The following is a 23,124-nucleotide window of genomic DNA, read 5'->3' on the forward strand; positions in this document are numbered from 1 at the left end:
GCAGGGCCTCGGCTGAGCACCAAATGCTTGCCCCCCGGGGGGTTGTCTTGCTGCGGCCGGCAGCCGTCATCCTGGCCTCCTACGGCGCTGTGGGCCAAACGGTGTGGGGCATGAGGTCCCCAGGGGGCCGGAGGAAAGCGGTGGGCACGTGTGGCTCCCACCTGACAGCAGTTTGCTTGTTCTACGGTTCTGCCACGTACACCTACCTGCAACCCACACGCAGCTACAACCAGGGCCGAGGCAAATTCGTTTCTCTCTTTTACACCGTGCTCACGCCAGCCCTCAATCCTCTCACCTACAGTCTCAGAAATAAAGAAGTGAAGGGGCAGCGAGGAGGCTTCAGAGAAGTGTGGGGAGGCGGCAGGACCGGCAGCGAGTGGGCTCAAGGATGGAAATGCCTCGTTCGTTTTCGAATCTGCAAGATGTGTCCCAGCGAGTCCACGGTAAATGGGGAATTTCTCCCATCGGGTGAGGCTCAGACAGCTGAAGTGTGCTTTTATGTTTGTACCTGTTTGGGGAAGGGAAAGGGGGCCTTCAGGCTTTCTCCTAAGCTGAAGAAAGGAAGCATGATTCGGGGAACCTTCCTCGTCTTCAGGGGATACCATAAGCACCCCTTCACCCAATCTGATGGAAAACTGTGGAAGAGCTACAGTCTCTGCGATTGGGGATCCTTAATTTAACCAGGAAATCATAGGCCTACCCTGCAGGAGATGCCATCCAGGAAAAGGTCTCTCTCCTCAGGAAACCAGTCCAACTTCATGCAGACTGACAGAGGTGACCAGGGCCCACCAGAGAACCCTGAGCCCACAGTGTATGAGGAATACCCACAAATGTGGAGAACTGTGCTCAGTGAAGTTGGGAAACCTTCCTGAAGGTGATGGCTGTTGAACAGAGAAGGAACCGGAACTGGTGAGGAAGAAGGCAAGGCATGAGAGGGACAGTGAGGCAGAGAAATAATTCGAGGGAAAAACTCAAATTCTCAAGTGAAGAGCAGGGATCCAATTCAGAAGTAACCAGAGATGTTTCATCATTCAGAACTTCAGCAAAGGTTTAGGGGTCAACCCACAAGCCAACCCCTTGCCTCCCTCACCCAAAGTAAAAGTAAACCAGAAAAGACCTGCTAGACTCTCAGACAGCCTAGCAGAGACTGGTCCACAAACCACCACTTTCAGGAAGTTTGTTTCCTCCTGAAGTACATCTATCCCCATAGAGCTCCCACTGGAGACACAAAATCTCTAGATGTGCACAAAAGATATCTTCCCATGTCCACCCCCAGAAATAACAACTTGAATTGGGTGGATAGAGGATAAATGCTATTTAATTCCATACCAGGCAGCTTTAAGGAGAGGGGAAGTAGTTTCAATGAATTTTTAGATTAGTTATTAGAATGTGACCATTTTGGAGCTAAGAATTCATTTCTTTTAATTCTTTTGGAAAGATACGCAGCAGAGGGATGGCTGGGTCAAATGGAACCTCTAGTCCCAGCTCTTTGAGGTATCTCCGTATTGATTTCCATAGTGGGTGCACCAGCCTGCACTCCCACCAATGGAGAAGGGTTCCTTTCTCCCCACAACCCCGCCAACATTTGTTATTGTGTGATTTCTTGATAGCAGCCATTCTTTGTGGGGTGAGGTAGAATCTCAGTGTTGTAAAGGTACAAGATCCCAATAATGAATGTAACTGTACTGTATACCTAAAATGTACCAATAAACTCAATGAGGAAAAAAAATAAATGTTTCACTTTGAAAAATATTTACTAATGAAGTTATCAATATTAAATCTTTTCATTATTATGAATAAAATTAACTACTTGATGGATACAGCAATTACTGAGTTACTATTAAATAAATATTAATTAAAATATAGAAAAAGAATTCATTTCATAATCATTTCATTATTCCCTATACGTAGAAATTCAATTTTGTCCAACAATTGAGTGACATTGTAGATGAAGTACTGACCTTAATATAGAAACTCAAAAATTAGTAAAATATGAATCTCAACCTAAAACTATCTTATCCTGTAGGAAAGGAAATACCTTTTTATCAGAAGGTATAAAAGATTAAATGCCATGCCAGCTTTGAATCTCTGATAAAAATTGTATTTTCTATTCTCAGTAAAATAAACAATACTGCCAATCAGTCAACTGTCAGAATTAAAGAATCACAGAATTGAAACATATATTTCATCCTACCCACCCCACTCCCAACTGTTCATCTCATTCTCATTAGTTTTGAAAAATCATCAAAGGATGTGGTGATGAATCAGCCAAAAGGAAATGAGCTCTGTGCTTCTTTTTTTTTTAATTTAAATTGAATTTATTGGTACATTCTAGGTAGACAGTACAGTTACATTCATTACTGGGATCTTGTACTTTACATGACAGGTCTTGGTTCTCATTTTTCCCCCTTGTCCCACCCTCCCTTCACCCCCTTTTCCCTCCCCACCTACAAACACTTTAATTCCATTTTTACATTTTCTCACATTTTTTCCCTTTCTCTTATACTAAATAATTGCCTTCCCCTACCCTTCTCACTGTCCCTACACCTTTAGCCCTTTTCTTCCTATTTCACATCTAATTATCCCATTAGGATCTTGAGTACTATTTCAGTTTTTCATGCCAGAGAAACTATTCAGTATTTACACATGTGTGACTTATTTCACTTAAGAGTATATCCTGAATATGTGTCCATTTTCCTATGAATGATTCTAATTTCTCATTCTTTATGGCTGAGTAGTATTCCATTTTATAGAAAAACCACACCTTCATTATCCAGTTTCCAACTGATGGGCAGATGGGCTGTTTCCAAGTTTTAGTTATTACAAACTGTGCCGCTATAAACATGGGTGTGCATATATCACTGTGGTATGATTCTTTTAATTCTTTTGGAAAGATACCCACCAGAGGGATGGCTGGGTCAAATGGAACCTCTAATCCTAGTTCTTTGAGGTATCTCCATATTGACTTCCATAGTGGTTGCACCAGTCTGCACTCCCACCAACAATGGAGAAGGGTTCCTTTCTCCCCACAACCCCGCCAACATTTGTTATTGTGTGATTTCTTGATAGCAGCCATTCTTTGTGGGGTGAGGTGGAATCTCAGTGTTGTTTTCATCTGCATCTCTCAAATGACCAGTGATGTGGAACATTTTTTCATATATTTACTTGCTGCTTTTACTTCTTTATCTGAGAAATGTTCATTTCAGATGCCCATTTCTGAATTGGGTCTTTATATTTGGGGGGGCTGATTGTTTTGAGTTCTTTATATATTCTAGATAATAGTCCTTTGTCTGAGGAGCAGTTGGTAAAAATTTTTTCCCACATTGTAGGTTGTCTCTTAGTTCTGTTGATGGTTTCCTTTGCAGTGCAGAAGCTTTTTAATAAGATGAGATCCCACTTGTTGATTCTTTCTGCTAATTCCCGTGCTACTGAGGATTTGTTCACAAAGTCTTTTCCTATGCCAATGTCTTCAAGAGTTCTGCCTAACTTATCTTCCAGCAAGTTTAGTGTTTCTGTTTTTATATTTAGATCTTTAATCCACTTGGATTTTAATTTAGTGCATGGTGAGAGATAAGGGTCTAGTTTTAATCTTTGGCAGTTTGAGATCCAGTTTTTCCAACACCATTTATTAAAGAGGCTATCTTTCCTCCAGTGGGGATGGTCAGCTCCTTTGTCAAAGATGAGGTAGCGGAGTACATCTGGAGTTGTTTTTGTGTCTTCCAGTCTGTTCCACTGATCCTCAGGTCTGTTTCTTTGCCAGTATTGTGCGGTTTTTATCACAGTGGATTTGTAGTGTAGTTTCAAATTGGGAATTGTTATACCCACTTAAAAAAACTAAAAGGAGAAGGTAAAAAGTCAACAAAAGGACAATAACATGACAATAATAAGTCAATACATATCAGTTATAACCATCAATGTCAATGGCCTCCACTCACCAATCAAGAGAAATAGACTGGCAGAATGGATTAAGAAGCAAAATCCAACAATATGTTGTATACAAGAAACACAGCTAGTGCAAGAAGAAGCCCATAGACTGAAAGTGAAAGGATGCAAAACAATTATTATGTGACAGGAGCCCAGAAAAAAGCAGCGGTAGCAATCTTATTCACAAACAAAGTAAATTTCAAACCAAAACTGGTTAAAAGAGACAAAGAAGGCCACTACATCCTTGTAAAGGGAACAATTCAAGAGGAAGAGATGACAATCATAAACATATGTGCACCAAATACTAATGCCCCCAACTGTATAAAAGAAATATTAAGAAACATGAAAAACCAAATAAGCACTAATACAATTGTAGTGGGGGATCTAAATACCCCATTTTCACAAATAGATCATCTAGGCCAAAAGTTAAAACGAAATACCAGAATTGAACCAAGCTTTTGAAAGCATGGACTTAGTAGATGTTTATAGAGTGTATAACTTTTAATGAGTGAGTTTAAAATTATTTAATTTTCTCAGAAATATAGCACCATTTGGAAAAAACTAGTGTTATGAAGAATGTAAATGCACTGCTTTTATTTTTATTTTATGTAATTTAAATTGACTTTCCCACTATCTTTAAGTTGAAACTGTTAAACTGAATAAAAAGTTAAGCTGAAAATTGATAACTTCGCTACATAATAAGGAGCATATACATGTTTACAAAGAGCTTAAAGATTTGCATGTGCAGTGTGCATTTATATGAAACTTCTAATTGCAGAAAACCCATGCCAGCTCACAGTTTAGGTGTACACATTTACCCAATTGAGCATTTTTAGAATAACTACTGCACTGATTGACAACACATCATTTTGCTCTTTTTTTTCAACCCCTTTTTTTTCTCCCCACCCCACCCCATCTTATGAAAAGATTCTTGGATTGAAAAAAGCCCCATGCTGAAAGGACTGGACAGCCTTGATTGACATGGGGAAGGGGGTTAGTAGACTATGTGTATCGGCAGCAAAGGCCACAGCCCAATGTGTGGTTTTAATGACCAGCACACAGGGCAAAAGCATTTTGCACCATGTTTGTTTTCCTGTCTTGCACTTACCAATAAGGTCCATAGGAGTAGCATGGAAAATGTTTGCTGCTTTCCCCTTTTTAAAAAAAATTGCTCTTGTTTAAAATTCGATCGCCTTAACTACTGTAAACATAGCCTATTTTTGTGCATAAAATACTGAATGGAAAACTCCACTGTGTGTTGCTGGACTGTTTTAGAAATATTTGGTCAAATGTGAGTTAATTTGGCTATAATGGCATTTAAAAACAACAAAAAGAAAGCTGTGGAAATGACCCTAGAGCATTATCTTTAGTTACTTGAAAAGTTTCTACTTTTTTAAAATACAGTTTATGTTAAAATAATTTTTAGTAATTTAGAGAAGACAATCAATGTCTGTGAGAAAAATGGACTTTCTTTTTCTGGTCACTGTGAGTGATTGAGTCTTCCTTTTCTTAGTTTCCCATTCTTCCTTTGTTCTAAAACTTAGACTGACATCTAGCTTTAACAATCATAGTATGTATCCATTTTCCTATGAATACATACATATTGAGGATATACTCCTAAGTGAAATAAATAAGTCACACATGTGTAAATACCAAAACAAAAAAAAAGAATGAGAAACTAGAGTCATTTCATAGGAAAATGGATGGATATTGAGGCCATACTCTTAAGTGAAATAAATAAGACACACGTGTAAATACTGAATAGTTTCTCTGGTAGGAAACACTAAAAGTGTAAATTGTATAACTGTATACAAATTGTATAACTGATAATGTGAAACAGGAAGAAAAGGGCTAAAGGTGTAAGGGAAGTGAGAAGAGTAGGGAAAATGAAATAAGGGACAAGAAAAGATATGAGAAAAAAACCGGGCATGGTGGCACACCTGTAATCCCAGAACTCGGGAGGCTGAGGCAGGAGGATCGCTGTGAGTTCGAGAACAGCCTGGGATACACAGTGAGTTCCAGGTCAGTCTCAACTACAGCGTGAGACCCTGTCTTTAAAAAAAAAGTGAGCAAGGGAAAAATGGAAACAAAGTTTTTGTAAATAGGGGAGGATGGAAGGGGTGAAAGGAGGGTAGGGGTATGAAATGAGAACCAAGATCTGTCATGTAAGAGAACAAGATCCCGATGATGAATATAACTTTACTGTTTACTTAAAAGTACCAATAAACTCAATAAGATTACATTTTTTAAAAAAATAAGAAAAAGGGTGAGAGAACAAGTTATTTTAATCCACTCTGGACAATGAATAGAAAAATGTGCCTTGATTTAGTATAATTGTCTTATTGTTTTATTTGTTTTTGGCCTATTAGTCTGACTGTTAGGTCTAAATGTTAGTCTACATGTATGACATTAACTATATAAGGACTGACAAATTAAATAAATGAATGTGATGCTGTCAGTAAATGAGGGTAGAGGGAAAGAAAAAGAAAAAAGAATTGAGATGTGTGTGTACATGTACAAATTCTTCTGAAGAAATGTAATCATTAAGTCCTGTAAACATACACTAATAAAATTTCAATGTGTAAATTTAAAAATATGTTGATGAGATTAAAGTTTGAGCTTACAAGATGTCCCAGTCACTTCCTGCTTATTTCTAGTAGAGGACTTTAATTCCCTTTCAAATGTAGATCTTCATCCACCACTTAGATAGGGTTAGGGTTAGGGTTGCCCTGACTGGAAAATCAAGAGAAAGGACAAGGAAGAACTTACAATGCTACAATGCTACCTAGCCATTATATGGGGTGAAGAGACAACTACTTGAATGTCACACACCATCATTTCTACCACATTTTGCTTATTAAATATCATCTTAGGGCCAGGGATTTAGCTCAATGGCACCATACCTGTCTCGTAAGAGCAAGGCTCTGAGTTTGATCCCCAGTATCACCAAAAAAATAAGGGTCAACATCAGGTGTGGTGGTGCACACCTGTAATGCCAGCACTAGTGAGGATGAGGAAGGAGGATTGCCATGAGTTCAAGGCCAACCTGGGAAACATAGTGAGCTTGAGGCCAGCATGAACTACATAGCAAAACCTTGTCAAAAAAAAAAAAGAGTCATCAAGTACAGTTCACATTCAAAGGGAAGAGAAGTGAGCTTTGTCTTTTGAAGAAAGGAAATTAAAACTTGGGGAACATACTTTAAAACTACAGACCCAATTATCCTCTAATAGATGGACAGGTGAACAAATTCTGAGAGATTTAAACAACAGAATATTTCTCAGGAATAAAATAGGAATGAACTTTCAATGCACAAAACAATGTAGATATCTCTCAAAAATGTTATACAGAATATAAAAAGCTAAAGACAAAAGAGTGTTTATGTATAACATGGATATTTATGTGGAGTTCCTGAACAAGCAAAACAATCTGCAATTATAGAAATCAAATCACTGGGTATCTAGAACATAAGCAGGGCACAGAGTCATTGTAAATTAGCCTGAAGAACTTTGGGGATAATGTAAATATTCTACATCTCTAGGATCAGGTTTGCCTAGTTATATACATCTGTCAAAACTCAGTGGACTTGTACATTTTATTATATAAATTATACCTCTATTATCTAAGAGCAAAAAGGAAATAAACCAAAGTTTATTCAGTGAGCATAAAAGAGGTGTGAATGGGAAAAATGGAAGTATGGGACCCTTAGGAGTTGGGATGAGGAAGCAATGGTGCCCTTACATTCCCCAATGACACAGAGCAGCAAAGGGTGACCTTCTCACTTACCTCAGGGAGCATTATATTGGCATGTTTGCCTTGAACCCTCCCATCCCTTCGCACTCATCATTACAGAGTGGCTAATTACCTGTGGACTATGGGGCTCCTAGGCTGAGCAGAATTGATGAGCTGATTCTCCCCACAGGATTTGACTCCTGGGGTTCCTCCCTCAAGCATCTCACTCCCTTTCTACTTCTAGTACTGCTAACCTCCTGGATTGAAGAAAAGAGCTGCATACTATATCAGGGAGAGTGATGGGGCAAAGTGGTTAGCACACCTGTGTGCACCTCCCCACTCCAGTGCTCACCAGCTATGCTTTCCTCTGTGATATTTCCCCTCTTGCACCTTCATTCCATTATCTTAAATGGAATCTAATTATAGTGCCTATATTTTGAAGTTGCTGTGAGGAGCGATAAGATTACCATGCCCATGGAATTAAGACGTGGCAATCACTTATCTTGCCTTACATCTAACCTCTAATCAAGTTTAAAGGTATGATATTACTCTGTAGTTTGCTTTAACTTGTCACTGTGAAAAATCAAAAGGAAGCGCCCACAGGTCAGAAGCTACTTGTCATGGGTAAGTTCAGGCAGTAAGCCAATAAGGACTTTTTTACAAGTAAGATACCATTTTATTCTTCTCCCACATCCATCAATTTACACATGTCCAGCTTGTTCTACTCTAAATTGGGAAGGTTACAGGAACACTGTGGATGTATTTTATTATTCCAAAAAATCCATAGATGTGTTTTATATACTCTTCTGTTTGGTCTTTTTTTTTCCTTTGGTACCGGAGATAGAACTCAGGACCTTGGGCTTGCGAGGCAGGTGACTGTACCACTGAGCTAAATCCCCAGCCCTGGACAACTAACTTTTTAAAAGAAAACAAAGCTTATCCTCAAGGAGGAAAGGTAATGATAAAGGAAGGAAAACAGAAGAAGAAAAAAAGAGGGAGTTGGGGCAAAAAGGGATATAATAAGTAGTTTGGAATGCGAGATGGATACCTGTGATGGGAGGTGGCTGCGCCATTCATGAACTCCCAGGGCAGTTGTTGACAAGACCATCGACTTTCTTGCCACCTCATCCCCTAAAGAGCATTCCTAAGATTGTGCTCAGAGAAACCTCATTTCCTTCCTCTTCATTGCCAGGGTGGCAACCATCCCACCCACCTTTGAGATCTCTGTCTGTGTTCCAACAGGTCTTGCACAGCCAAAAAGTCTCCTGTAAGATGGGACACCTGGCTTTCCTAACTCATCCACCCAGATTTCCTCCAAACATCCTTCTCTCACCCTCATGTTATCTTGTTTATTTTCCTTCAATTCCATGGGCATTAAAAGTTCACAAGTGTTCCCCAGCATTCCCAGCATGCAGAAGGACATGTTCCTGCAGCTTCTCAGCTTCTCCAAATGGGGCTTGACCCTGTCAGCATTTGTTTTAAGGATGGCTCTCCCCATGACTAAAGAAAGGCTACTATTGAGACCAAGGTCAGATGCAAATGATTTGGATCGGATCTTCACATGAAAGAAGATTTTTCTATTTAGGACATTATTGGAAAAAGCAAGACCTAAGGAAATGATAATATCAATGTTGATATTTAGTAATTTCTGGTTTTACTAAATGAAATTCCATTTTCTTAGAAATGTGAAAAAACTTTGTATATGCCACCCATTCTCCAATAGCTCAGAATAAATATAATTGCACATACAAAGAAAAAATTAGGCTAACAAAAAGTGGTATATAAGGAGGTTCTTTAAATTATTCTTGCATGATTTCTGTACCTTTGTAATTTATATAAAACGTTTTACATTTCAAATAGTGGACAGAATTGAGACAGTATTCAAATTTTTAAATTTATACTTAAACATTTCAATATCAACTCAGCTTGTTATAAATATAAAAGTATTGTTTTTTTAATTTCTAAACCTGAGAAGAAGATAATTGGCAATATTTTTGTGTTATTTTACCACACATTGCATATGTTAAATTGAGATTAGGGGTTTTCCATGTTTTAGGGTGTTTTGTTTTGTTTTGTTTTGTTTTTGGTCTTTTGAGACAGGGTCTCACTTTGTAGTTCTACCTGGTCTTAAACTTAAACTGTAGCCCAAGCTGGCCTCAAACTGATAGCAATCCTCCTGCTCCCGCCTACCAAGTGCTGGGATTTCAGGCATGCACCACCATCAAGCCAATAAATCATGTTTTTAAGGGACTAAAGGACACAGTCAACTAGTCTCTCTGTGGGTTGGGTCACTTCACATAGAAGAGAAATCTCTTTCTTTATACAAATGCTCCATCATCCAATCCATAGTTCATACACCACCTCATTTACAAACAAGGGTAAAGTAAATAAGACATGAGTGATTATATAAAATTTATGCCTCAGAACAGAAAACTCTGTACAGAAAATTTTAATAGGAAAATTCTATATAAGGATTTATTTGCTAATCCTTTCTAAGTGGACATAATAAGATATCAGAACTGCAAAGTATTCAGAAAAAAATTATGTTTATTAAATTATTGTTGAATTAAGATTGGTTAATTAACTCATATTTCCTACCAGCTGTTTTTGCCCTAAAACCAGAAGTCAAAGGCACCAAAATGAGGCTCCATTCATTACCTACCACTGATTCCTGGTTTCCTCGCTATCACTAGAAATCATTTGACCAGGAGACAAAGGGAAAGGGAAGGATCTATGGGTAAGCAAAGGCAGAGAAGAAGCATCCACCTAACATGTCCTGACAGGCACCTTGGGTGAACTTTTAGAAGACACTTCGAAACACAGGTTTGACAGCCTCAACTCTCCACTTCTGGACAAGAACAAACCATGTTCAACCAAAGCTCTCCAGCAGGCTTCCTCCTTCTGGGCTTCTCTGAACACCCAGGGCTAGAAAAGATTCTCTTTGTGATTGTCTTCATTTCCTACCTCCTAACTCTGGCGGGCAACACACTCATCATCCTGCTGTCCGTGCAGGACCCCAGGCTCCACTCCCCAATGTACTTTTTCCTCTCCAACCTCTCATTCTTAGACCTCTGCTTCACTACAAGCTGTGTCCCCCAGATGCTGCTCAACCTCTGGGGCACCAAGAAGACCATCAGCTTCCTTGGCTGCTCTGTCCAGCTCTTCATCTTTCTGTCCCTGGGGTCCACTGAGTGCATCCTCCTAACAGTGATGGCTTTTGACCGCTACGTGGCTGTCTGTCAACCCCTCCACTACGCCACCATCATCCACCCCCGCCTGTGTCAGCAGCTGGCAGCTGTGGCCTGGGTTATGGGTCTCATCCAGTCTATAGTCCAGACACCGCCCACCCTCCGCCTGCCCTTCTGTCCCCACAGGCAGATAGATGACTTTTTATGTGAAGTCCCATCCCTAATTCGACTCTCCTGTGGGGACACCACATACAATGAGATTCAGTTAGCTGTGTCCAGTGTCATCATTGTGGTTATTCCTCTCAGCCTCATTCTCATCTCTTATGGTGCCATTGTCCGGGCAGTGCTGAGGATTAACTCTGCTGAAACATGGAAAAAGGCTTTAAGGACTTGTTCCTCCCATCTTACTGTGGTCACCCTCTTCTACAGCTCAGTCATTGCAGTGTACCTCCAGCCTAAAAATCCCTATGCCCAACAGAGGGGCAAGTTCTTTGGTCTCTTCTATGCCGTGGGCACTCCTTCCCTTAACCCTCTCATATACACCCTGAGGAACAAGGAGGTAAAGAGGGCATTGAGGACGTTGCTGGGGAGGGATGGGGAGTTCAGGCAGAATTGAGAGTAAGCCGCTTGTACTTGCTTTTTTTTTCCAGTTCCTAAACTCCTTTATTCAACTGTTTATCATGTATTGACAAATACATCAAAAATAAAAGACTCACTTTGTTTCTGCAATCCTGATGTTTTCCACTGCAGTCTTCTACAACTTTTACAGAGTTCATGGTCCCTAATATTTCCTCACCCTCCATTTTTCCTGGGGTGGAGGGTGGCTACCATAGTAAACTTCTAATTGATAACTGAAGTTTCTAGAAAAATGTACTGTTTGCTATTACTTAATAGTGACTTGATTTGGGCACCCTGGGTAGATGGCCTTCATTTTCTTGTGATGCATAGTACATTCTCTGCTATGAAAATTCCTAGGAGTTTGAGGAAACAGCACTTTCCCATATTTTGGAAGACAAGATACAATCAACTATTGAAGAGTCCAATCCCAGCTATACTCATCATAAGTATAGAAAGTGTCTGTGCACTCAGTTAGCTTCTGATATGCATCTCAGTCAAAGCTAAGCCCAGACTGTGCTGTGTGGATTTCCAAATTTTTTATCTACCTTGTCAGTGATGCCATAGACACTATGACTAGCAGTGTAGGTCCTCAGTGAGAAAACATCACACCCTGGACACTTGCTGTTTCAATTTCCACCTCTTTCTGAAGACATGGTAAAGTCTGAGGCTAAGTAGTGATCCTCTTCTAGAAAAATATAAGGCTAGCATAATCTCAAAGAATTCTGACCCTTCCGCATACAAAATGGTGATGTTTGGTTTGGGAGAAATTGGCCTCTGTAAGGGCAGAAGGAGTCAGAATACTGACACTGATGCACCCCTATGCCGAAGCTGCATTCTCCTCCCGGTCTCTGGGGAAATCTCTGGGGTCACTGTCTGAGAACTCAGTGAGGTATAACTGAATGCTCAAAGGAAAGAACACTGGAAAAACTGGACAAAAATCCACCCCACAGATCAGCTGATTGATTCTATAGACTAGAAGTTGTGTCTAAAGAGAACAAGGCCATTGACAATGCCCTGGGCTTTTCAAAGTGAGTTCAGCAGCATCTGAGGTATTTGGGTTGGTTATGCACCTAGAACACCAGCACCAGCTCCCAAGGGACTTAGGTGCTGGCCTTGTCTACCTTCTTTGGTGTCTAATCAAGGTCCACCCGGTATGCCAGGGACTAGTGCTATTGCCCCAGAGTAACTGTATTGGGCTGCAGTGTTCAGCAGCAGCAATGCCAGGGCCTCATTCTTCCTCCATCACCCATCACTGCTCCAGGCAGCCACCACAAGGGTCTAGATCAGCACTGCTTCAGTCTCCATTCAACACCATTATCCCAGAGGAATCCCAGCCACACACCCACCATACCCCAGCTTTGTGCCTGCACCTGCAGTGGTCTTGGGTCCCCTGCATCCTCATCCTGACTCAGGCGCCAACAGCCAAGACCAATGATAGCAGCCACCACTCTGGCAACGCATGACTCTGTACTTTCTAAGTTAAGAATTTCTTCATGATGTATAAAGGGTTGAGTTCTCCAGGCCACATACCTGAGTCACTGCAGTGGGTCAGCGTGACTTTATGATGTCAGAGAGGGAGAAAGATGGAAAACAGGAAAGAAGGAGGGGAAAAAGAAAGGGAAGGGGAGGGTGGGAAGTTAGGTATCTCCATAAAATATTTTAAATTCAAACATTATTGTGCCTGCCAATTCTCAATATTTCCTCTTTTCCTTCATGTTTTTGTTGTCTTTGCTTCCGTAGATTATTACCTAACTCTATCACTCCCATTTCTGATTATATCATCTATTTTCAATTGTCATGTCAATGTAGGGAATCCACTCCATCATGGTGTTCTGGAGACCAAGTGCATATCTACATGGCCCACAAGTAACATCAGCCAAAGCTAATTTGAGACTTGGAAGGATGCTTCTGAAAATAAGCACTAATACAATAATGCTGTGGGACCTCAAACCCCACTGTCTGTCACAAATAGATCAACTAGACAAAAAATAACAAAACACTAGAATTCAATCGAACTCTTGAACAAATGGATTTAACAGATGTTTGCAGAGTGTTCCACCCCCACAAAATCAGGATACACCTTTACTTCAGCTGCACACAGGTCATTCTCCAAAACAGACCACATACTCTCTCAGAGAGCATGTTTAATTAAGTGCAAAGGAATTGAAGTTATCCTCTGTATATTATCAGACCATAGTGCAGTTAAATTGAAATCAATAGCAAAAGAAACCAGAGGAATTTCATAAACACAGAGAAATTGAACAACACACTTCTGAATAAACAATGGGTCACAGGGAAAATTAAGGAAGAAATCAGACAGTTTCTACAATTAGATACCAATGTCAATAAAAGATATCGGAATCTATGGGACACAATGAAATCAGTCATGTAAGGGAAATTCGTAGCAGTGAATACTCACATTACAAAAACAGAGCAAGTTCAATTAAACAACCTGATGCTGAACTTTAAAATTCTAGAAAAAGGACAGCAAGACAAACCCAAAGCTCAAGGGAGGAAATTATAAAGATCAGAGCAGAAATCAATGCAATGGAGGCTAAAAGAATGATACAAAAAAATCAATAAAGCAAAGAGTTGGTTCTTCAAAAGAACAAACAAAATTGACAAACCCTTAGACAAAATTATCAAAAAAAGAAAAGAAAATGCTCAATCCATGTAATTAGGAATAAAAAGGGTAAAATTGCAATGGACCCAGCAGAAATCCAGAGGATCATCAGTACTTACTTCAAGAACCCATACTCCAATAAGATGGAAAACACAGAAGAAATGGGCATATTCCTAGATATGTGTGAATAACCAAAGTTAAACAAAGAAGATCTAAAAATTCTAAACAACACAATATCAATCAATGAAATTAATAATGTAATTAAAAACTCACCAACTAAAAAAATCTCGGGCCCTGTTGCCTTCACTGCTGAATTTTACAAGACATTTAGAGAGCAACTATTCCCACTACTGTTTGAACTCTTCAGTGAAATTGAAAGGAAAACAATAATCCCAAATTCATTCCTGGAAGCAAGCATCACCTTGATCCCCAAAACAGAGAAAGACCCAACCAAAAAAAGAGAACTATATGCCAATCGCCCTAATGAACATAGATGCAAAAATCCTTAATAAGATCCTGGCAAATAAAATGCAAAATATCATACACCCTGACCAAGTAGGATTCATTCCAGGAATGCAGGGATGGTTCAATATACACAAATCAATAAACGTAATACACTATATTAATAGAGCCAAGGGCAATAATCATATGATCATCTCAATAGATTCAGAAAAGGCATGAATCTAACGTGCATTCATGATAAAAACTCTGCAGAGAAATTGTAATAGATGGTCTCTACTCAACCTGATAAAAGCCATCTATGAAACACCAATACCAATATCATACTAAATGATCAAAAACTGAAATCCTTCACACTAAAATCAGGAACAGGATAAGGATGTCCACTATTACCACTCCTGTTCAATATAGTTTTGGAAACATTAGCCACAGCAATTAGATGAGAGAATGAAATAAAAGGAATAAAGATAGGAAATTAAGAACTCATGTTGTCTTTATTCACAGATGACATGATACTCTATATAGAAGACCCCAAAAACTCCACCAAAAGTCTTCTAGACTTATAACCAAATTTATTAAAGTAGCTAAAAGGTCAATACACAAAAGAACCTCCCTGTACAATAGCTTCCCTGTCAATAGCTTCCCTGTACACAAACAACAGACTCACTGAGACAGAAACAGGGCAAACAATTCCTTTCACAATAGCATCCAAAAAATGAAATACCTAGGAATAAACCTAATGAAGGAAAACAAAGACCTCTACTCTGAAAACTATAGCACACTGAAAAAAGAGATCAAATAAGATATCAGAAAATTTAAAGACATCCCTTGCTCCTGGGTAGGAAGAACCAACATTGTGAAAATGGCCGTACTTCCAAAGCTACCATATATATTCAATGCAATCTCAATTGAAATTCCAAAAGCATACTTCACAGACCTAGAGAAAACAATCCAAAAATTCATTTGGAACCAGAAGACACCTAGAATAACAAGTATAATTCTAGGCAACAAAGACAAGGTAAGAGGTATCACAGTCCCCAATTTGAAACTAGGCTACAAAGCTATTGTGATAAAAACAGCATGGTACCAGCAAAGAAACAGACCTAAAGACCAATGGAACAGATGAGAAGATACAGAAACAACTACAGACATACTCAGCCACTTTATCTTCAAAAAGGAGGCAAACACCCTCACTGGAGGAAGTATAGTCTCTTTAATAAATGGTGCTGGAAAAACTGGGTTTCAACTTGCCAAAGATTAAAACTAGACCTATATCTCTCATTGTGCACTAAACTAAAATCAAAATGGATTAAAGATCTAAATATTGGGCCGGGGATTTAGCTCAGTGTTTCCACCACCTGCTTCACAAGCACAAGAACCCGAGTTCAATCCCCAGTACCCTCCAAAAAAAGATCTAAATATTAAAACAGAAACACTAAGGGCTGGGGATTTAGCTCAGTGGTTCGGTGGCCTGCCTTGCAAGCGCAAGGACCCAAGTTCAATCCCCAGTACAAAAACAAACAAAAACAAAATAAAACAGAAACACTAAACCGGCTGGAAAACAGGTTAGATAGAACTCTTGAAGACACTGGCACAGGAAAAGATTTTATGAACAAAATCTCAGTTGCACAAGAACTACCACAAACAATCAACAAGTGGGATCTCTTCTTATTAAAAAGCTTCTACACAGCAAGAGAAACCACCAACAATGTGAAGAGAAAACCCACAATGTGAGAAAAATTTTTCATCATCTGTTCCTCAAAGGTCTACTATCTCGAATATATAAAGAACTTTAAAAATTAGACTTCTCAAATTTAAAGACCCAATTCAAAAATGGGCATGTGAATCCAGGCATGGTGGTCCATGCCTGTAATCCCCAGCACTCAGGAGACTGAGGCAGGAGGATTGCTGTGAGTTTGAGACCAGCCTGGACTATATAGTGAGTTCCAGGTCAGTCTCAACTACATAGTGAGACCCTGTCTCAAAAAAAAAGAGAGAAATGAGCATGAGAAATGGACATTTCTCAGAGAATTAGAAACAGCAAAAAATATGAAAAACTGTGCAACATTACTGATCATTTGAGAGAAAGCAATGCTGAGATTCCACCTCACTGCAGAAAGAATGGCTACTATCATTAAATCAACCAACAACAAATTCTGGCTGGTATATGAGGAAAATGTAATCCTGTTCCAATGCTAGTGGGAGTGTAGACTGGTGCAACCACTGTGGAAATTGATATGGAGATACCGCAAAGAACTAGGATTGGAAGTCCCATTTGACCCAGCTATTCCCCGGCTGGGTATCCTCCCAAAAGAATTAAAGGAATCATGCCACAGCAGTATATGTGCACCCATGTTCATAGCAGCAGAGTTTGTAATGGGAAACAGCCCAATTGCCCATCAACTGAAGACTAGATTAAAAAAAAAAGATGTGATTTTTTAATAAAATGGAGTACTACTCAGCCATAAATAATGAGAAATTAGAGACATTTACAGATAAATGGATGCACATTGAGGTGATATTCTTAAGTGAAATAAATAGGACACATGTGTAAATATCTAATAGTTTCTCTGTTGTGAGAAACTGAAAGTGTAAATAAGGACTAAAAGACAATGTGAAATAGAAAGAAAGGGGGCAAATGGGAAGGGGAAGAGTGAGGGGTAGGGGAAAGGGAAAAAAGAAATAGAATATGATAAAATGAACAAAAATGGAAACAAAGTCTTTGTAAATCGGGAGGGGTAGAGGGATTGAAGTGAGAGCAGGAGAGTGGGGAAAAAATAAGAACCAAGATAGATTACATAAAGGTGCAAATTTCCACTGATGAATGTCAAATGTCATTATACTGTATACCTAAAATGTACCAATAAAATTTTTTCATAGAGAAATAGTCTTTTCCTAAGGGTTCTGAGTACTGGCAAGAAAGCTGCTCACCATAAGCAATTTGTGAGCATCAACCTAGGAATTAAACTTTTTTAAAAATAGAAAATAAGAAGACTTGGACTGGGAATTTAGCTCAGTGGTTTTGCCGCCTGCCTCACAAGCACAAGGACCTCAGTTCAATCCCCAATACCAAAAGAAAAGAAAAAAAGAAGACACTTAAGATGCAACACCCACCCAGAATTTCAGCTCACCAAAGGCAAACACGGGAGGCAATGAATGAAACAATCCAAAAGCCACCCACCCAGAATCTCTAAAATAGTAACAGAGGAAGTAACAAAACAGAAATAATTTGTCACATAACTACAGAGATGATGACCTGAATGAAAAATATGCTTAGTGGCTCTAGAGCAGATACAGATTTTTTAAAAAATAGAGGAGCTCAGGAAAATGATGGAAACCATGAACACCTAGCAAAGGAAATAAATGGAATCCATGAAACAGATTCAAACAGATATCCAGGACATTTAAAAACTCCATTGAAGGCTGGGGATTTAGCTCAGTAGTTCTGCTGCCTGCGTCACAGGTGCAAGGACCCGAATTCAATCCCCAGTACCAAAAAAAATACATTCAAAGCATATACAGCAGAATGAGCCAATATGAGGACAGGAGATAAGGCTTGCAGCTGCAATCACAAAAAGAAAGTTTTCTTAAAAATAGCAAGGGACCATGAGAAATCATTCCAGCAGCTGCTACATGATGCAAAGTAGAATAACATAAGATTGATTGGAGTCAATGAAAAAGCATGATAGAACAAATGACATAAAAAAACATGTTTACAGAAGTAATGGCAGAAAAATTCCCAAACAGGGAAAAAGAATTTGACATAGAGATGAGTGAGGTATATAAAACTCCATTTATCAATGATTTTAAAAAATCTTCAGAGCCAGGGATTTAGCTCAGTTGTTCCTCTAGCTGCTTCACAAGCACAAGGATCAGAGTTCTATCCCCAGTACAAAAGCACAGTAACTAGCACAAAGAATCAACAACTGGGATCTCATCATTTTTGTTAAAAAGCTTTTGCACTGCAAAAGAAACCACCAACAGAGCTAAGGGACAACCTATAATGTGGAAAAAAGATTTTTACCAGCTGCTCATCACACAAAGGACTATTATCTAGAATATATAAAGAACTCAGAAAATTCAAAATCCCCCCAAATACAAAGACCTAAATCAAAAATGGGCATCTGAAATGAACAGACATTTCTCAGACAAACAAGTAAAAGCAGCAAATAAATATATGAAAAAACGTTCATCACTGGTCATTTGAGAGATGCAGACAAAACCAAAACTGAGATTCCACCTTATCCCATAAAGAATGGCTGCTATCAAGAAATCATCTAATAACAAATGGTGGCGGCATTGTGGGGAGAAAGGAACCCTTCTTTGTGGAAAAAAGGAAAAAAATGGAAACAAAGTCTTTGTAAAAGGGAAGGGTGGAGGGTGTGAAGGGAGGTCAAGGGAATGGGAAAAAATGAGAACCAAGACACGTATGTAAAGGTACAAGATCCCAATGATGAACGTCACTGTATTGCATACCTAAAATGTACCAATAAAGAAAGAAAAAAAAACTACCAACAAAGAAAAGCCCTGGCCCTGATGCGTTCTGTGCTGAATGCTACAAGAAATTTTTAAAAGATCTAATGCCTCTAATTCTCAAACTTTTTAATGAAATAGAAAAGGAAGCAAAACTCCCAAATTCATTCCTGGAATGAAGCATTACCCTGATTATAAAACCAGAGAAGGATCCAACCAAAAGAGAGAAATGCCAGCCAATCTCCCTAATGAAAATAGACACAAAAATCCTCAATAAGATACTGGCAAACAGAATGCAACAAATCATCAAGAAGGTTATATACCATGACCAAGTAGGATTCATCTGAGGATTGCAGGGATGATTCAACATACACAAATCAATAAATGTAATATACCATATAGAGAGCCAAGGACAAAAAACATATGACCATCTCAATAGATGCAGAAAACGTGTTTGACAAGGTCCAATACACAGTAGTGATTTTTAAAATTACAAAAAATTGGAATAGGGATTGGGCCAGGGATTTAGCTCAGTGGTTCTGCTGCCTGCCAAGAGCAAGGTCCCAAGTTAGATCCCGGGTACCAAGCCCCCCCAAAAAAAGAACGGAATGGGAAGAATGGGTTGGCGAGGTGGGGGTACGGCAGAGGCTGCGGGGGGTGGCCTTGGCCCACATCATCATGACATCTCTGGCGACTTGCCCGCAGTGGGAGCACGATATCTGCGGAGAACCCTGAGGCAGCGAGGAGCAGAAGGAAATGGAAGATAAAGTGACTAGTCCAAGCCGGGCATGGTGGCACACGCCTGTAATCCCAGCACTCGGAAGACTGAGGCAGGAGAAACTCTGTGAGTTCAAGACCAGCCTGGGCTACATAGTGAGTTCCAGATCAGTCTCAACTATATAGTGAGACCCTGTCTCAAAAAAAAAAAAAAAAAGTAAGCAGTCCAGAGAAATCTGAAGAAGCAAAACTAAAAGCAAGGTATCTGCACTTGGGACAGAGGTTCCAATTTTTTAAGGAAATGTTTGCAGAAAGGGCAAAAATATTTTTATTCTGGAGATTACAACATGGCTAAGGCAAAGATGAAAAACTAGCGACTGCCTGCTATGACCCCGGATAAGACCAAGGTCAATGGTGACGACATTCCCACTCCACAGGACCTTCATCAGAGGAAACCATCCCTTGTCACAAGCTGGCTGGCTGGCTGATTAAAAGAGATGAAATGCATGGATCTTCTTATTCCTCTTATTCCTCTTTTAACTGTTACTTATCCACTTTTTACTTCCTTTCACTCACTAAGTCATTCGAGACTGACAGCTTTGCAGGTAGCGGTAGCAAATGCTGTGAGAGTAAGGGCATAGAGGTTCCAACTATTTCACCAGTGCAATGACAAGAAAGACATGTTGAGCAACACGTCATCTACTTGAAAGTAATTATATATCACCTTACCCCCAGAGTAAGGCTGGTTCCAACAAGTAACAAGCAAGTTCTATGAGTTTATTTTGGCTTTCCTTCCTTCATCTTAGTGTATCATTGTGTTGCTCCTATTTAACATAACTTGTCTTGCATGACTTCTTTTCTTTTTGGGTTTTGTAAAACAGAAGTTTAACACCACAAGTTAGAAGAAAGGTCACATAAATATGGAAAGATGGGAAGTCTGAAAGATTTACGTGAACTTGAATGGCCTTAAACCTGTTTCTGTTTTAACAGTAGCATTTTATTTGGGCAAATTTGCCCTTCTGGTATAACTTAAATGGCTCAGTGCATACCAGCTGCCATTGAAGTCTTCATTCCTACTCAGCTCTGTAGAGTTAGAACACTCTCCTTGCAAGATGTAAATGAAGTATGCATGTGCATCAACTATTGGATTCACTTTTGTGTCATTTTTGTAAATACAGTAGTTTTGCACAACCTTTCAAAAAAATTGGAATAGATGGTCTTTATCTCTATCTGACAAAATCCATCTATGACAAACCAACAGCCAACATCATACTAAATGGACAAAAACTGAAAGCTTTTACTCTAAAATCAGGAACAAGTCAGGGTGTTCACTGCCACACTCTTGTTCAACATAGTTCTGGAAACGTTAGCCAGAGCAATTAGACAAGAAAAATAAATAAATGGAAGAATGATAGGAAAGGAAGAAGTTAAATTATCATTATTTGCAGATGACATGATACTCTATATAGAAGACTCCAAAAGCTCCACCAAAATACCTCTAGATTTAATAACCAAGTTCAATAGTGTAGCTGGATACAAAGTCAACACTCAAAAATCTATAGCCTTCCTGTACACAGATAGCAAACTCACTGAGAAAGAAATTAGGGAAATAACAATTTTTATAATAGCATCCAAAAAATGAAATACCTAGGAATCAATCTAACAAAGGAAGTAAAAAAAAAATTCTATATTGAAAACTACAGTGCTCTTAAAAAAGAAGTTTGAAGAGGATATCAGAAAATGGAAAGATAACCCTTATTCTTGGGTAGGAAGGACCAATACAGTAAAAATAGCCATGCTTTCAAAATTGTTATACAGATGTAATGCAATACTGATTAAAATTACAATAGCATATCTTACAGAATGAGGAAAAACAATCCTAAAATTCCTTTGGAATCAGAAGAAACCTAAAATAGCAAGTGAAATTCCAGTCAACAAAGGAAAGGCAGGGGGCATCACAATCCCTGATTTGAAAATATACTACAAAGCTACTGTAATAAAAACATCATGGCACTGGCAAAAAAACAGACCTGAGGATCAATGGAACAGATTAGAAGACAAAGAATTCCAGACACACTTGGCCACCTTATCTTTAATAAATAGTGCTGGGAAAACTGGCTTTCCAATGCTGAAAATTGAAATTAGGCCCGTATCATTCATCTAAACTAAACTAAAATCAAAATAGAACAAAAATCTAAATATTAAAACAGAAATATTTAATCTGCTGAAAGATAGAATAGGTAGAACTCTCTGCAGTCAATTAAGCTGACTGGGTTACTTTGCTGGTGGGTACCCCATGTGAAAAATGGCTGCAAACAGCAACCTCCATGGTAGTGTACATGTCCTATCACTTACATGGGCTGCCCCAAAGGACCCGGGAGACACTGCTTCCTGGCGGGTGTTCATGAATCTGACCTCCCCAATCTAGGCTCCACACAGGCATGCAGGATGCCTTTTAAAAGCCCAAGGACATGGTGGTGATTGGACAGGTCATCATGTCCATTTCCACCAAGCTGCAGAACAAAGAACATCTATTGAGCCCTAAGCTCAAATTTCCCGGCCACCAAAAGATCTACATCTCGAAGAAGCAGGGCTTCACCAAGTTCAATGCAGACAAATTTGAAGACATAGTGGCCAAGAAGTACCTCATCCCTGATGGCCGTGGGGTGAAATGCATCTTGAATCATGGTCCTCTGGACAAGTGGCACGCCTTGCACTCCTGAAGCTTTCCACTACGCACCCCTCCCCCCTCACAAGTTCATCAACAAATCTTATCTCTGCCCCCTAAAAAAAAGAATAGGTAGGGCCTGGAATTTAGCTCAGTGGTTCCTCCACCTGCCTTGCAAGTGCAAGGTTCTGAGTTCAATCTCTGGCACCAAAAAAAGAATAGGTAGAACTTCCAAAGACATTTGTGTAGGCAAAGACTTTATTAACAAAACCCTGATTGCACAGGAACTATCACAAAGAATCAACAACTGGGATCTCATCTTACTAAAAAGCTTTTGAGTAGCCATGGATTTAGCTCAGTGGCACCACACCTGCCTGACAAATGCAAGGTCCTGAGTTCAATCCCCAGTACCAAAAAATAAAGAAAAAGAAAGAAAGAAGAAAGCAGACTTTTGCACAAGAGAAATCACTGGGTGTTCATGCTGTATGCATGAGATATGCCTCCCTCCACCCTTGTAAGGACATCAGCACATTACCCTTCTGATCTGAAAATAATTTAAAAAATAAATAAATCAGACACGTGTATTTAAATACTGCACTGTTTCTCTGGTGTGAGAAACTTAAGGTGAAAATAAGGACCAGAATGTGTAATATAATAGATATTGGGAAACAGAAGAAAATGTTCAAATGAGAAGAGGAACAATAGAGGAGGGAGGAGAAAGGAA

The 23,124-nt window shown here is 39.3% G+C and overlaps 2 protein-coding genes, 2 non-coding genes and 2 pseudogenes across 4 annotated transcripts in view; 5 read left to right on the forward strand and 1 right to left on the reverse strand.

Annotated features, from left to right (window-relative positions):
• Positions 1–472, forward strand: part of LOC109118638 (putative olfactory receptor 2I1) — a gene marked incomplete at its 5' end in the record, with an annotated part of 993 nt that extends 521 nt beyond the window's left edge. The window contains 2 exon segments of the mRNA XM_019210543.1: positions 5–324; positions 327–472. Of these exon segments, the coding sequence (XP_019066088.1) occupies positions 5–324; positions 327–472 (466 nt within the window).
• Positions 473–10,519: 10,047 nt separating this feature from the next.
• LOC104875702 (olfactory receptor 2H1) lies at positions 10,520–11,458 on the forward strand. The gene has a single exon (XM_010643396.1). The coding sequence runs from the start codon at positions 10,520–10,522 to the stop codon at positions 11,456–11,458; it is 939 nt and encodes a 312-aa protein (XP_010641698.1).
• Positions 11,459–11,520: 62 nt separating this feature from the next.
• Positions 11,521–12,862, reverse strand: LOC104875743 (annotated as a pseudogene).
• A 6,770-nt stretch (positions 12,863–19,632) lies between these two features.
• LOC109118639 lies at positions 19,633–20,220 on the forward strand (annotated as a pseudogene).
• Positions 20,221–21,982: 1,762 nt separating this feature from the next.
• On the forward strand, positions 21,983–22,119 carry LOC117287112. The gene has a single exon (XR_004518295.1). It is a non-coding gene; the product is annotated as a small nucleolar RNA SNORA70 (small nucleolar RNA).
• Positions 22,120–22,845: 726 nt separating this feature from the next.
• LOC117287074 lies at positions 22,846–22,945 on the forward strand. Its single transcript, XR_004518279.1, has one exon. It is a non-coding gene; the product is annotated as a small nucleolar RNA U13 (small nucleolar RNA).
• Positions 22,946–23,124: the final 179 nt, after the last annotated feature.

Source organism: Fukomys damarensis, unplaced genomic scaffold (assembly GCF_012274545.1).
Source record: "Fukomys damarensis isolate Sample0158 unplaced genomic scaffold, DMR_v1.0_HiC HiC_scaffold_20, whole genome shotgun sequence".
Lineage (NCBI taxonomy): Eukaryota > Metazoa > Chordata > Mammalia > Rodentia > Bathyergidae > Fukomys > Fukomys damarensis.